This window comes from Acanthochromis polyacanthus, chromosome 4, assembly GCF_021347895.1.
Source record: "Acanthochromis polyacanthus isolate Apoly-LR-REF ecotype Palm Island chromosome 4, KAUST_Apoly_ChrSc, whole genome shotgun sequence".
In the NCBI taxonomy this organism is placed as follows: domain Eukaryota; kingdom Metazoa; phylum Chordata; class Actinopteri; family Pomacentridae; genus Acanthochromis; species Acanthochromis polyacanthus.
Window position 1 is genome coordinate 30,331,969 of NC_067116.1, and position 12,037 is coordinate 30,344,005.

The 12,037-nt window shown below is 40.9% G+C and overlaps 2 protein-coding genes across 8 annotated transcripts in view; one reads left to right on the forward strand and one right to left on the reverse strand.

Annotated features, from left to right (window-relative positions):
• mcf2l2 (MCF.2 cell line derived transforming sequence-like 2) overlaps nucleotides 1-1,134 on the reverse strand; it is a 137,966-nt gene extending 136,832 nt beyond the window's left edge. For 3 of the 6 annotated variants that reach the window (XM_051947570.1, XM_051947569.1, XM_051947572.1), the window contains exon 1: nucleotides 139-1,133. In XM_051947570.1, the coding sequence (XP_051803530.1) occupies nucleotides 139-217 (79 nt within the window). In that variant the 5' untranslated portion in view covers nucleotides 218-1,133. Of the gene's footprint in view, nucleotides 1-138 lie in introns of all 6 variants that reach the window. The other 3 variants (XM_051947577.1, XM_051947575.1, XM_051947576.1) reach the window with 2 other exon arrangements.
• Nucleotides 1,135-2,030: 896 nt separating this feature from the next.
• On the forward strand, nucleotides 2,031-9,448 carry rfc4 (replication factor C (activator 1) 4). Of its 2 annotated transcripts, none has more exons than XM_051947625.1 (11): nucleotides 2,031-2,192; nucleotides 3,149-3,272; nucleotides 3,660-3,738; nucleotides 4,251-4,330; nucleotides 4,448-4,567; nucleotides 5,200-5,343; nucleotides 5,429-5,549; nucleotides 7,473-7,598; nucleotides 7,742-7,822; nucleotides 8,099-8,212; nucleotides 9,084-9,448. In XM_051947625.1, exons 2-11 carry the CDS (start codon nucleotides 3,157-3,159, stop codon nucleotides 9,174-9,176), a joined length of 1,074 nt encoding a protein of 357 aa, XP_051803585.1. In that variant the 5' UTR covers nucleotides 2,031-2,192; nucleotides 3,149-3,156; the 3' UTR covers nucleotides 9,177-9,448. The 2 variants fall into 2 exon arrangements, with proteins under 2 accessions (XP_051803585.1, XP_022066245.1); XM_022210553.2 differs by having other exon boundaries at nucleotides 2,031-2,167; nucleotides 3,147-3,272.
• The last annotated feature ends 2,589 nt before the right edge of the window (nucleotides 9,449-12,037 follow it).

Below are 12,037 nucleotides of genomic sequence, written 5' to 3' on the forward strand. Positions count from 1 at the left end.
CACAACAAGGGGCTTCTCTAAGAAAAGCAGCATCTCTGTGCATTTTCTGTCGACTTATTTTTGAAAACATGAGCTATCTTTGCTCTGAACAAACCATCTGAAGGTGGGAAAAACAGGGGAAGACGTGTGGCGACTTACCGACATGAGTGATGACACACTGCACCCTCTGTAGCAGTTCCTGAACCGACATCTCGTCCTCTCTCAGCCAGCACAGCATCTCAGGGTGTGGGTTGCATCCACTCTCCTCTCTGTGTCGCTCTCTGTCTCACTCTCTCTCTCTCTCTCTCTCGACTGCCACGCCTCCTCTCGTCACCCTTTCCGCCTCTGACAAGCTCTCCTCCGTTTGTTCCCCTAATCTAATTTCCTCCCTGTAGATTTGTTTCTCCGCCTTTCGGTTTGCTGCTTCTTATTGTGGGTCTTTTTTTTTAAATTTATTTAATTCTTCTCACACCTCTCCTCTCCTCTTCTTCATGACAGCTCCTCCAGATCCAGACAGTCTCAAAGCCTTGAGGATGACAATGATGATGCCACTCCCAGCCACTCAGTTAAATGGCATAGTTGGGAATCAGATAATCACCTTGTTCAGGAAGCACAGGTGAATAAAAACATAAAGACAAGGAAACGGCGAATAGTTCAACCAATCAGTCATGGAGTCAGATAAGCAGTCATCCGTTGCTCAGTGAAAACACAGTACTTAATCAGGCAGTCAAAAAGACAATAAACACCACAGCCAGTCACTCAGTCAGAGAACAAAAGAGACAATTTGTTTGCCACCCTGTCAGGAAGCGAACAAGGCAGTGAGTCCCTTTGTAAGTAAATTTGATCAGAGAACAAACAAGTATCTTAATAATTAGCTTAAAAGCCAATTATTCAGCAAAAAACAGTACACAGATGGTTATCCATTCCTCTTCATGAGGCTCCGAGCTTTCCAGTTAAAAACACATTAGTCCTCACAGAAAAAAAAAACATGTTTAAGAGACCAGTAAAAAAGAAAGAAGGTTCACTACAAGGAAGGAGACAGCTGAGTTCTCTCCACTTCTAGGGAAACTCTTCAGGCTTGATGGGGAGGAAAGGACTGCTGCTCCTGCTTTGATGATGCTCTGTTTGCTCTAATAAGGAAGCTGAGTCACTAAGAAAGAAAATGAATCAGAGAGCTGCTATACCTGCCTGCAGGGCGGAGGGAGAGACGCAGCTGAGGGTGGATGGATGGGGTGGGGGTTAATAGGTCCAAGAGAGAAATCCTGGTGCCTGGAGCTCAGCTGTCAACGGACTGGAGCATGTCAAACACACACTATTCCCTGGTTTTATTTTATTTTTTGCTTAAAGCATTTTAAAGTCAGTATTGTTGCTAATCTGTGATTTCACCATCATCTCATGAGAGTTCAAACAAAACAAATCATGAGCCTCCCCCCATCATTCACTGTCTCACTCCCTGGGTTCATTCAAAGTCGCTCTGCTGATCCTGCTCCACATTTTGATGAAAGCAAACAATGCCAGGCAGGAGCATTAGCATCTCTCCGTGGCCATATGCTCTTGGGACTGGGGAGATTGCCGTGGAGAGGACAATTACCCAGATACATCTGCGCTCATCTTCACTCTGACACTCACTTATCTCCTCCCATCCAGGCAATTACAGGCCGGAGACTTTCAAACAACAGTCAGCATCAATAAAAGGCACAGCAGCCACCAGACAAAGCAGAGCATAATCCTCATGCAATGCCTGCTCACTGCATCATATTTATCCATCCACTTAAGCAATATTGTGCTCAAATGTGCAGCATCACTACAGTTTTGCTTTTTGTCAATTCAGATTCATCCTTTACAAATATGCTCCCCTTTTGCAACAGCCAAACAGCTTGAAAACAAAAGTAGCTGCATTAACAAAGCAGAGCATGAAGAGAAAAGGAGATAAAAACAGAGGAGAGACGCGGACAATAAAGGAGAGGAGAGGAGGAAAGGAGACAAGGATGGGAGGAGTCCTGAGTGAGGAAGTGAGGGGCAGACGCGGCATCTGATTGGTAGATATCAGATGTCGTCAGCGGAACTGGTGTTCGCAGCCAGAGCGGGAAAGACGCTGTTGCTGGTGATGCGTTTGTAATACAGAATACAGCTGAAAGTGAGGCAGGAGGTTGTCAGAATTATTTTCACAGGGAGACCGTGGATCTTAATAACACCGACTGTGTGATCTTCAGGTGAGAGTTTATCTCAACACCGGTTCATTGATAAGATAAGCGCGTTGCGTTCATCTGATAAATCAACCGCTAACAGTATGCTAATGCTACTAGCTTATAGTAAACACGCTAGCACTGGATAACTTGACAGACTAATTGTGCTCATGTGTTAGTTATGTGTGATGAACTATCTAACGATTCGTAATGCTACGCCTGAAAAGACTTCATTTTTAAACTCTTCGGTCCTGCTTCGACCACTTACTTTATTCATAATCAGCTTGGTGTTTGGGATTTAGTGTTATCTATTGTATTGTAAGCTTATTGAATGTCACTGCGTTAGCGATGCAGTAATGTAGCATGTCATGCATCTTAGGGGGAAAAATGTGCTGCTGCATGTCCGATCTTCTGATTTCTTTGGCCAGAGGCGAAGTGTTAATAACAGTCAGGTCAGCTAGAAATACAAGCATGAAAACATCCTTTGTTGTATTTCTTAGACAGGAAAGGTTGCAAGGGGGCAATGTGTCTGAGATGGTAAATGCCATTCACACACCAACAGTAGCAGTGCGGATGCTCACCTACCACTGGGTACAATTTGGGGTTCAGTGACTTACCCAAGGACATTTTGGCACATAAAGGAGCCAGGGATCGAAACACCTACCTTACAATTAGTACACTCTACCCCCTAAGTCACAGCCACCAATACAGTGGTCAGAACAAGTGAGCTAAATACTAGCAGTCTACAAGACTTTCACATAAACTGCTGGAGTGCACTTTTGAAAATGTTCCCTGTAAGTGCAATAGATTGTTTCTCCGAATAAACTTAAAATATCTATAATAAATAATAAATAAATAAATAATAGCACTGTATCTTCTGTCCAAGGGAAGCTTTACTCTGCAGCTTTGTCTACAGTATGTCCATTTCAGCATTTGTATGTCCCTTAATACCAATAAGTCTCCTCTGTTTTTACCCAAATCAGGAGGAATCATGCAGGCCTTTTTGAAAGGAGCAACTGTTCAGGCAACCAGACCTCAGAAAGACAAGGCGGCAGCAGGACCCAGCACAGAGAAGAAAGCCAAGGCGATACCTTGGGTGGAAAAATAGTAAGTGTGCACCAAAAAGATGCGTTTTACATCACATCTGTTTGGATAGACTAGTCCACTAGAATCTCACACGCTGGGTACAAACAATTCTCTTAGTATTCTTTTGTACAATGTATTGGTTGCTTTCCTTTTGTCGGCCATACAAATGTCAATGTCTGTATTTAAAATGTATAATTTACTGAAAAAACTTAGCAGCCCTTCCTGGGTTTTGAAGTCTTAATTCTGTGCATTTTAGACCAAAAAAATAAATATTCCCACATCATGTGGCTACTGAATGTACATGGGAATACTGATGTTGAACCGTAGCCTTGCTAGGTAATATCGAGATGCGTTAGTGAGCACCAACATGCTAAATATATTAACCCATTCTGTTTTTTCAACCTCCAGCAGGCCAAAATGTGTCGATGAGGTGGCTTTTCAGGAAGAGGTTGTAGCAGTGCTGAAGAAATCTCTGGAAGGAGCAGATGTAAGTGCCACTGTGTTACGACAGCTCTTACAAGTTGCTTTATATCCCCTCAAATTGTAAATGGACAATTCATTCTGACTTTCTAATAGTTTTTGTGTTGTTTGTACAATTTGTTGACACCCTGATTCCTTGGCCCTTCTCCGTTCCGACAAATCCATCCTCCTGCCTCACTATGCAGTTACACTGTGAAGGGCTCTCATTAATTGGATCTACGTATCAGTAATACGTGGCAAGCTCACTTTTGTAGTGTGGTGCCCAGTTAGCTAATAAAAAAAAGATAGAAGATTTTTCAAAAATATAACCATTTACCTTTACTGTCATATTATCAATAATGAATCAGAAATATTTATTAGATTATTACAAATGTTAAAGGTTAAATAGAACTAAATTGCTTCATCATTTTGAACAGTGTCCTCTTTATTCAGTACTGACTCAACATTTTTAGTAACTTCCAATGTTTGTTTTTTAAATTCGTATCTCCAATTGTCAACAGAGTTTTATTTTACTTGCAGCTTCCAAACTTGCTCTTCTATGGGCCTCCTGGAACAGGAAAGACTTCCACCATCTTAGCTGCTGCCAGAGAACTTTATGGGTAAGTCAGTTTCTGTAAGCTGCCTTTTTGTTTATTTTACTTGGATCAATCCATGATTTGTATAACTGGATTTCCCTCGTGTGTGAATCTCCTTCTCCTCCGTTGTCTCTCGCTCAGTCCAGAGCTGTACAGACAGAGGGTGCTGGAGCTGAACGCCTCAGATGAACGAGGCATCCAGGTCATCAGAGAGAAGGTCAAGAACTTTGCTCAGCTCACTGTAGCTGGGACTCGGACAGAGTGAGTCTGCACTGATTCCATCACATGGATGTGTTTTAAACAGGGTTTAGAAGGGGTAGTTTACCACCCTTTTAGAACAATAGCTGCATCAAAAAGTAAATTATAGTCACTACATTACACTGTTAGAATAGGTTATTTCTGAAGTGTTGGTCTGCACTATTTAAATTTTTACAGATGAGGTTCTTTATAGTTGTGGAAAGGGATTAATGTCATAAATTGTTGTCGTCCTCGAATTGTTGGCCCAGTTGTGACCAGGACTAACGAGATCCTACATGTGAAAGTTTCCCTGAAAACATGCAGTGCCCTGCAGATGTCTTGGGCATTAAAACTTAAATGAAAATCTATCAGAAATAACACCATGCATCACTGGTGTTGAAGAACTTCATACAAGGTTTAGTAAGCAGGAAAATATCTCAGAGCTATTTGTGTGAGCACTCTGCTTTTAAAACAGCACTACCTCCATGTTTTTAAGGCGAATGGCCGACAAGCTGTCCAAGCATGCTGAAAATATTTTAGGATATCTGTTTGTGAACGGTGTTGTGCTGATGCTTTTTTTTAGAAATACCATGACTGTCGGTGAAAGCCAAACAAATTCCAAAACTTCACGTCCGTGCGTTTTGCTGTTCCTCTAGTGGGAAGCTGTGTCCTCCTTTTAAGATCATCATCCTCGATGAAGCAGACTCCATGACGGCACCGGCTCAGGCTGCTCTCAGACGAACCATGGAGAAGGAGTCTCGCACCACCCGCTTCTGTCTCATCTGTAACTATATCAGCAGGTCAGCTGACTGCTCAGAATTATCAACACACACGGTATGTTTGACTGATCCTGACCCTGCTTATTAATGCCTGTGTGTTCTCTAGGATTATTGAGCCTCTGACTTCCAGATGTTCCAAGTTCCGCTTCAAACCTCTAGCCAACCAGATCCAAGAAGAGCGTCTGCTGGAGATCTGCAAAAAGGAGAACCTCAAGTACACTAAAGAGGTAGAAGAGAAAGAATATGCTTGTGTAATGTGGATCTGTCGGATGTTGAAGTTCATTTGGTCCAAAGCAAGAAAAAACGATCAATTCTTGCCTTTTTGTATTGGCCCTTAATCGGCCATTATACTCGCTGCTGAAAAACGCGTACCAGATGAAGCTGTTCAACTGCAGTTCTTTTCTAAAGCAGCACTTAAGAACAAAGGATGAACTTAGAAGAAAATGTGGTCTGCCCTGCACGTCTGAGAGATTCCAAAGATGCTATTAGCTCTGTATAAAGAAACAGACCATTGGTTAATCTATGATGACTTCAAAGAGCGTCTGAAGTTATGGTGCTTTGTGAGACAAGTTTGATCTGAAAGGAGCCTGAGAATTTTAGAGTGTTGGACACATCTGACAAATGAAACCAAAACTGACCCATTTTCCAAGATCAAAACAACTGTAGTCTTCAAATGTGAAAGTATATCTGCAGGTTTGGGTGTTACGTATTGAATAAATGTCATACCTGACATCTATAAAATGTCAAAAACAATGTAAAAATTCATCAATAGACCTCTAGTATCTCATACAAACCCCCTGAACCCCAGGTCATTTTTGAGTGTTTTTTTACTCATGCTACTTTTGTGTAGTATTTTTTTGAAATACCAAAAAAAAAAAAAAAAAATCATATCTTATCTAGGTGATGGGAGTGACTGAAGCATTTTTCACTGTAGTTAATGTTAGTTCAGCTGCTGGAAACACCTGCTCAGATCGAACAATTCACATTTAGTTGCACCAGATCACGGCCTGGAAACACTCAGTATTTACTGAATTTATTGTTTTCAGCAGAAGAGCGTTGCTGATAAGGTAGCCTTTTGTTTTAATTGTATTGGAAATAAAAGTCAATTTTAGTTACTTGTTTTGCATTTGACTAAACTAGGCTGCTGCCAGAAAATAATTTGCAGGAACTTAACTCTGTGTTGTTTATCAACACTCACAGTTTGCAAAAACAGGCAATCGATAACTTTTGTTTCTTCACACCCAGGTGTGCTTGTTTCAGCGAAATTTATTGCAACTCCCATCCATCCATCCATTCTCTATACACCGCTTTATCCTCACTAGGGTCGCGGGGGGTGCTGAAGCCTATCCCAGCTGACTCGGGCGAAGGCAGGGGACACCCTGGACAGGTCACCAGTCTGTCACAGGGCTACACACTCACATTCACATCTACGGAGAATTTAGAGTAATCAATTAACCTCAGCATATTTTTGGATTGTGGGAGGAAGCCAGAGTACCCGGAGAAAACCCACGCATGCACAGGGAGAACATGCAAACTCCATGCAGAAAGATCCCGGGCTCAGGCCAGGACTCAAACCAGGGATCTTCTTGCTGCAAGGTGAAAGTGCTAACCACTACCCCACTGTGCAGCTTTATTGCAACTCCATTTCATTTAAACTCTGAAAAGCGCCACTTGATGGTGCAGTTGGGTATTACACCAGATCAACAACACACTTTTTGACTGTTAAATTAAACATCATTTATCTGCTGGTTTATCAGTTACTAATCGGCTATTATTAACAACAATTAATTCACTAAGAGTTGATCATTACAATCCCTTGTTCACCCCAGATTTTAAAAAGGAAGCCAAGTTATTAAGGATGAAAACTTAAAAGCTTAAGAATTAAAATATTATAAAAAACACTTCATCAACTGTAAAACCTGCTTGATTTAGTAGATTTGATAGTTTTGTTCAGTCAGACAACTTCAGCCACGTCAACACAGGATGCATTTCAGTCATGTTTTTCTACTCTTGGGCACACTGCATGTCTGATGTAAAAGATGCTCTGTAATTTTATTCAGTGTTGCGGTCAGCAGCTGCATAAGATCACTGTACCTGCTTTCTTTGCACCTGGAGTATTGAACATGTGATAACTTTTTTTTTTCCTGTAGAGTATAACAGCATTGGTGCAGGTGTCCGAGGGAGACCTACGGAAAGCAATCACATTTCTCCAGAGCGCTGCACGCCTCAACGTCGACAAGGAAATCACTGACCGCGCTATCGTTGAAATAGCTGGGGTGAGTTCAACTTTTATTGTGACAGAGGAGACTGGAGGAACTGATGATGGCTACTTTATTAACTGCAGTTATAATGCACTGCACACCTGAGACGTTGCCTCATTGTAGTCCACTCATGTTGCTCTGCGTGTGCTCTCTTATAGGTCGTTCCTGTCAAGATGATTGACAACTTGCTGCAGATCTGTTTCAGAGGAACATTTGAGAAACTAGAAGTAGCAGTCAAGGTAGGCCTTCTGATATGACACTGTGTCTACTGTATGTCCTAAATGTGCAGCTCTTTCATTGCAGTAAGGAATTTGTTGCCTGTTCATTTTCTTGGTTGTCGTTTTTAGTGATGTTTTTCAAACTGAAATTTTCAAGCCAAAAATTTTGATCTTTAACAATGAAAAAAAAAAGGAAAAAAATTACAGTTTTGAGGGCTTAATTTTAAGAATTACTAATAGGCGTAATCAGCTTTCCCTCACTCACTGCACATCCATGTCGAATGTCTGTTCTGTCAGGACATCGTGGATGAAGGCTACTCAGCCACACAGATCCTAAGTCAGCTGCATGACTCCATCATAGAGCAGGACCTGAATGACAAGCAGAAGTCAGCCATCACAGAGAAAATGGCAGTAAGTGTTCTCATGCGGAGCTGGTTTATGTTGACATTTTTCTGTCTGACTTTCTGTGTTTTGTTTTTTTTCCCCCCCACAAATCTTAGAATCATGTTTGTGTCTGCAGTTATGACAAACATTGACAAACGATTGCCTGAAGCAGCTATAGCTTGTTTCAATTATCCGCAAAACAAAAGCAACTTAAAAAGATTTCTGCGTTGTAAAATACCTATAAATCAAAATAATGTGTGCTTGTTGTATTGTGGCCCCCGGTGGTCTACACGGCGACATTTATAAAATGTTTGTTTGATGATTTCTGTGTTAACCCTCTAAATTTCAAGCAGCTTCTGGGTGTTCTTTGCTCCTGTCACATCTGTCCCCACTGGAAGCTCATGTTTTATTGAAATATAAAGTTCGACACCTCTATGGAAAGAACGTTTAAAAAAATGAAGTTCCTACAGGTGTCCCCAATATTGTAAAAAATTATGAGTGCATAAAAATTAAATTTTCTATTTAGTAGCATGAAGTTCAGCCAAAAAGTATTTAAACTCTGAGCAGAGAATTTTTGTTTTTTTACAGGATCTTTTTGGTGTAATTTTAAATGAGACGTGTAGATTTTGAGGAAACATGACAGCTTTAATCTTTGAATTTGGATTCTTTTCCTAACATAAGGACACATCACAGATGAGTAGTTTGGAGCCATCAGAAGGTTGAAAATCTGATGATTCTTAATGTACAGTTTCTTTAGACAACATGTCTTTCAAACCTTCCAGAAGGTTTTGAGATTCAGAGGGGTGAATCTGTGTGCTTAAATAAGTGCATGGAGATCTGCTTTTTTTGGCAAAAAAAAAAAATCCCTCAGTCTGTATTTGTTTCCTCTCTGGTTCAGGTTGTGAGTAAGTGCCTGTCAGACGGCGCAGACGAGTACCTGCAGATGTTGAGTCTGTGTTCAGTCATCATGCAGCAGGCCTCTGAGAACTGAAACTCCACAAAGCAACATCTCCTTCATAAAAGATCACTGTCATCTGTTTCCATCAGGACCAGCAGCCTTACAGAGACATGAGCACCTCACTCTGATGTGAGTCGGTTCAGAGTTGTAGTTTAGCATTCCCAGCTGTGGATACTAGATTATGATGTTTACCTTTCACAAATCGCCACAATTCACTTGAGGAGCACTTCAATATATTACTGATCGACATATTGTACACTTTTTGAGTTTTGGAAAGTAATAAATAGTCTTTTTGTATCTTTTCAGTATTTGTTTCCTTGAACTTCATTATTGGGACATCTACAACAAGAGATTAACTTTCGAAATGTGAATCTATCTATCAGTATATAAAATGATGGAAAGAAGAAAATGTGGAGAAAATGTGCAGCTTAAAGCTCAAAGCAAGCAATCGTATGTGTCGAGCAGAATGTTTTTCTGTTGGGGCCTGACCATGTGTGCCTCCTGTCAATGCATCTGGCAAAGTGGAATTTATTGATGATTTCAGTGTCGATAAAAGCAGATTATTCTATCCAGCTCATGATGGCAGACTGCAGAGTTTCACATTATATTGCAGGGACTAAACTTTTTATTTTAATCTTTTTACAGTCATTAAGCAACATCACTGCCCCGACAGTCATAATCAAGCAGCATCGTTTCTTCTTCTTAGCTGTGTGTATCATCTGAGCAGCAGTTATTTGTACTGTTTAGATAATCACAACACATTTCTATAATTAGAAAGCACATCCTCCCTCTCTCTCGAACTAGCCTGCACAAGAGAACATCACAAGAGTCATTTAGCTACTTTTAGTCTCCTCGTCTCCGTCCTACCTCTAGGACAGAGACGCTAATCAATCTTGGTGCTCCATCACAAAGTGCATCTCTGTTCTGAAAAGGCATCTTGAGGATTGAGGAGCTGTGAGCCAGTAAGCACAGATCTATTCTCTATGAAGCTGTCGCACCACCTGTGACACACAATTAGAATATACAAACCGTGACAGGCGTCGACATGTTACTCAGTCACAAAATCTGTGACCCAAAGAAGACAAGTTGAGGAAAAGAAGCAAGGATGTAGAAACTTGGAAATGAGATGAGGGGGACAGTTTTGAGATCAAAGTTCAAACTGACCTCCAGAACAGTCAAAGGAGGTGGGTCAAGTCATTACCAGAAGTAAATGTGTCTTCTAAGTTCACATGGACATGAAAGGAAATTTAATTTAGCTCTGAGGGCACCGTGAGACCTATTTCTCCCCCCACAAAACCAATAACCTGCTTGGTGCTGCTTTGTTCAAATTAACCTCCCACCTGTTTGTTCCTCTCCTCTCACCTGTCTGCTGAGGTTTCTGGGCACCAAAATGCCACACCGAAAGGCCGAGAGAGTTTTAAGGTCAGGAAAATACCAGGCTGTCAGTCACTGCTTGTGCTGGTCATGGCGAGTATGCTGTCAAGAAAAGCAGTCCAAGTCTATCCTTTAAGGACACAGTTTAAATTTATTTCTTACCTTTCCTGTAACAAGTGCGATGAGTCACACTGAACCAGTGAGAACCTCACTTTCAAATGACCTCACTCAACCCAGATATTGCCATCAGTCACTTTCTTATTGTTCCCACATCAGCACAGACAAAATTCCCGCCTCCCACATCATGCTGCATCTGATGTTTAACCTTGAAGTGTGCAAATTCGAGTTAATCACCCGCACCATTATGAAAACAGACTGAACATTATGAGCAATGAGAGGGAGCTTTCCGAAAACACAGTGGCAGGTCATCACTCCTGCACGCTGTTTGCATTATGCGATTTTCATCTTCATGAGCCAGTTTCTAATGTAACCAAAGCCATCTGTAACAGTCAACTGATGCTTCTCATATTTTCATTATGCGCAGTTCCTATCTCAGCCACTAGATGTCACCAGAGTCTTTCAAGTTGAGTTCCGAAGGTTCAAGAGTTGCAACACGTTGGCTTCTTTTGCCACAACGCCTGTGCTTTGACACAGTGGTTAAAAGGAAATTTAGATGAGATGGAGTAGAGCTTTGTCGTGCCTAGTATGTCTGACCTTAGTAAAGAAACTTTAAATGCAGGTTGACTCACAAAGACAGCTGGCCGTCACCTTAATGTTCCACCTTCCTGTTCTTATCCACAGATTTCACTTTTTGTAAAGTTTTGTGTCCACTTGAATGTGACGATATTTCTTCCACCTTTTGTGCTATGTCTTGTTAAAGCAGCACCTACAGGTTCTGCTGGTCAAGGCTCTTCCATTAGAGGCTGTTTAAAAATGTTCAAACCAAGTCTCCATATGAAATAAAAAGTGTGTTTTTGTTCAATTGTGGCATTCCTCTCCACTGACTTTTTACTAATATTAACTAATGAAATAATTAATTTAAATAAATTAAATATTACAAGTAAAAATTACATTGAATATAATTGCACGTGATTGAATTAAATGGTATGGTTCAGGCTGTACAATATAAATAATTATTGAAATGCATGTGGCTAATTTAAAAATTGAAGTTAAGACTCTACAAATTTGGCATAAAAAAAAACTGCAAATACAAAGCTGACCTGTGAGCAAGCATATGGGTGGCAGTAGAGACAAAGACCTCCTCAAGCAGAACCAGGCTCAGGGAGAGCGACCCTCTGCCTCACCTGTTTGGGGTGAGGGTATGTTAGAGAGACAAAAGTAAAGCAGAGAGAAATGAAGGAAGTGAGATGTACGAACACATGTGACCAGGATAGCCAAGGTGTAGTACGATGGATGGATAAGAAGAAATGGTGAAACCCTAATAACAATAAAGTAAAAAGGAAAAGAGCAAATCATGCTACTTATCAAGACAAAACAGCAGAGGAGTGAAAACCAACTAA

Bases quoted from the DNA above. Each gene is read 5' to 3' on its own strand.
- rfc4 (XM_051947625.1), top strand. From the start codon at position 3,157: ATGCAGGCCTTTTTGAAAGGAGCAACTGTTCAGGCAACCAGACCTCAG. The intron at 3,273-3,659 runs GTAAGTGTGCAC...TTCAACCTCCAG, and splicing joins ATACCTTGGGTGGAAAAATA to CAGGCCAAAATGTGTCGATG. The intron at 4,568-5,199 runs GTGAGTCTGCAC...CTGTTCCTCTAG, and splicing joins GTAGCTGGGACTCGGACAGA to TGGGAAGCTGTGTCCTCCTT.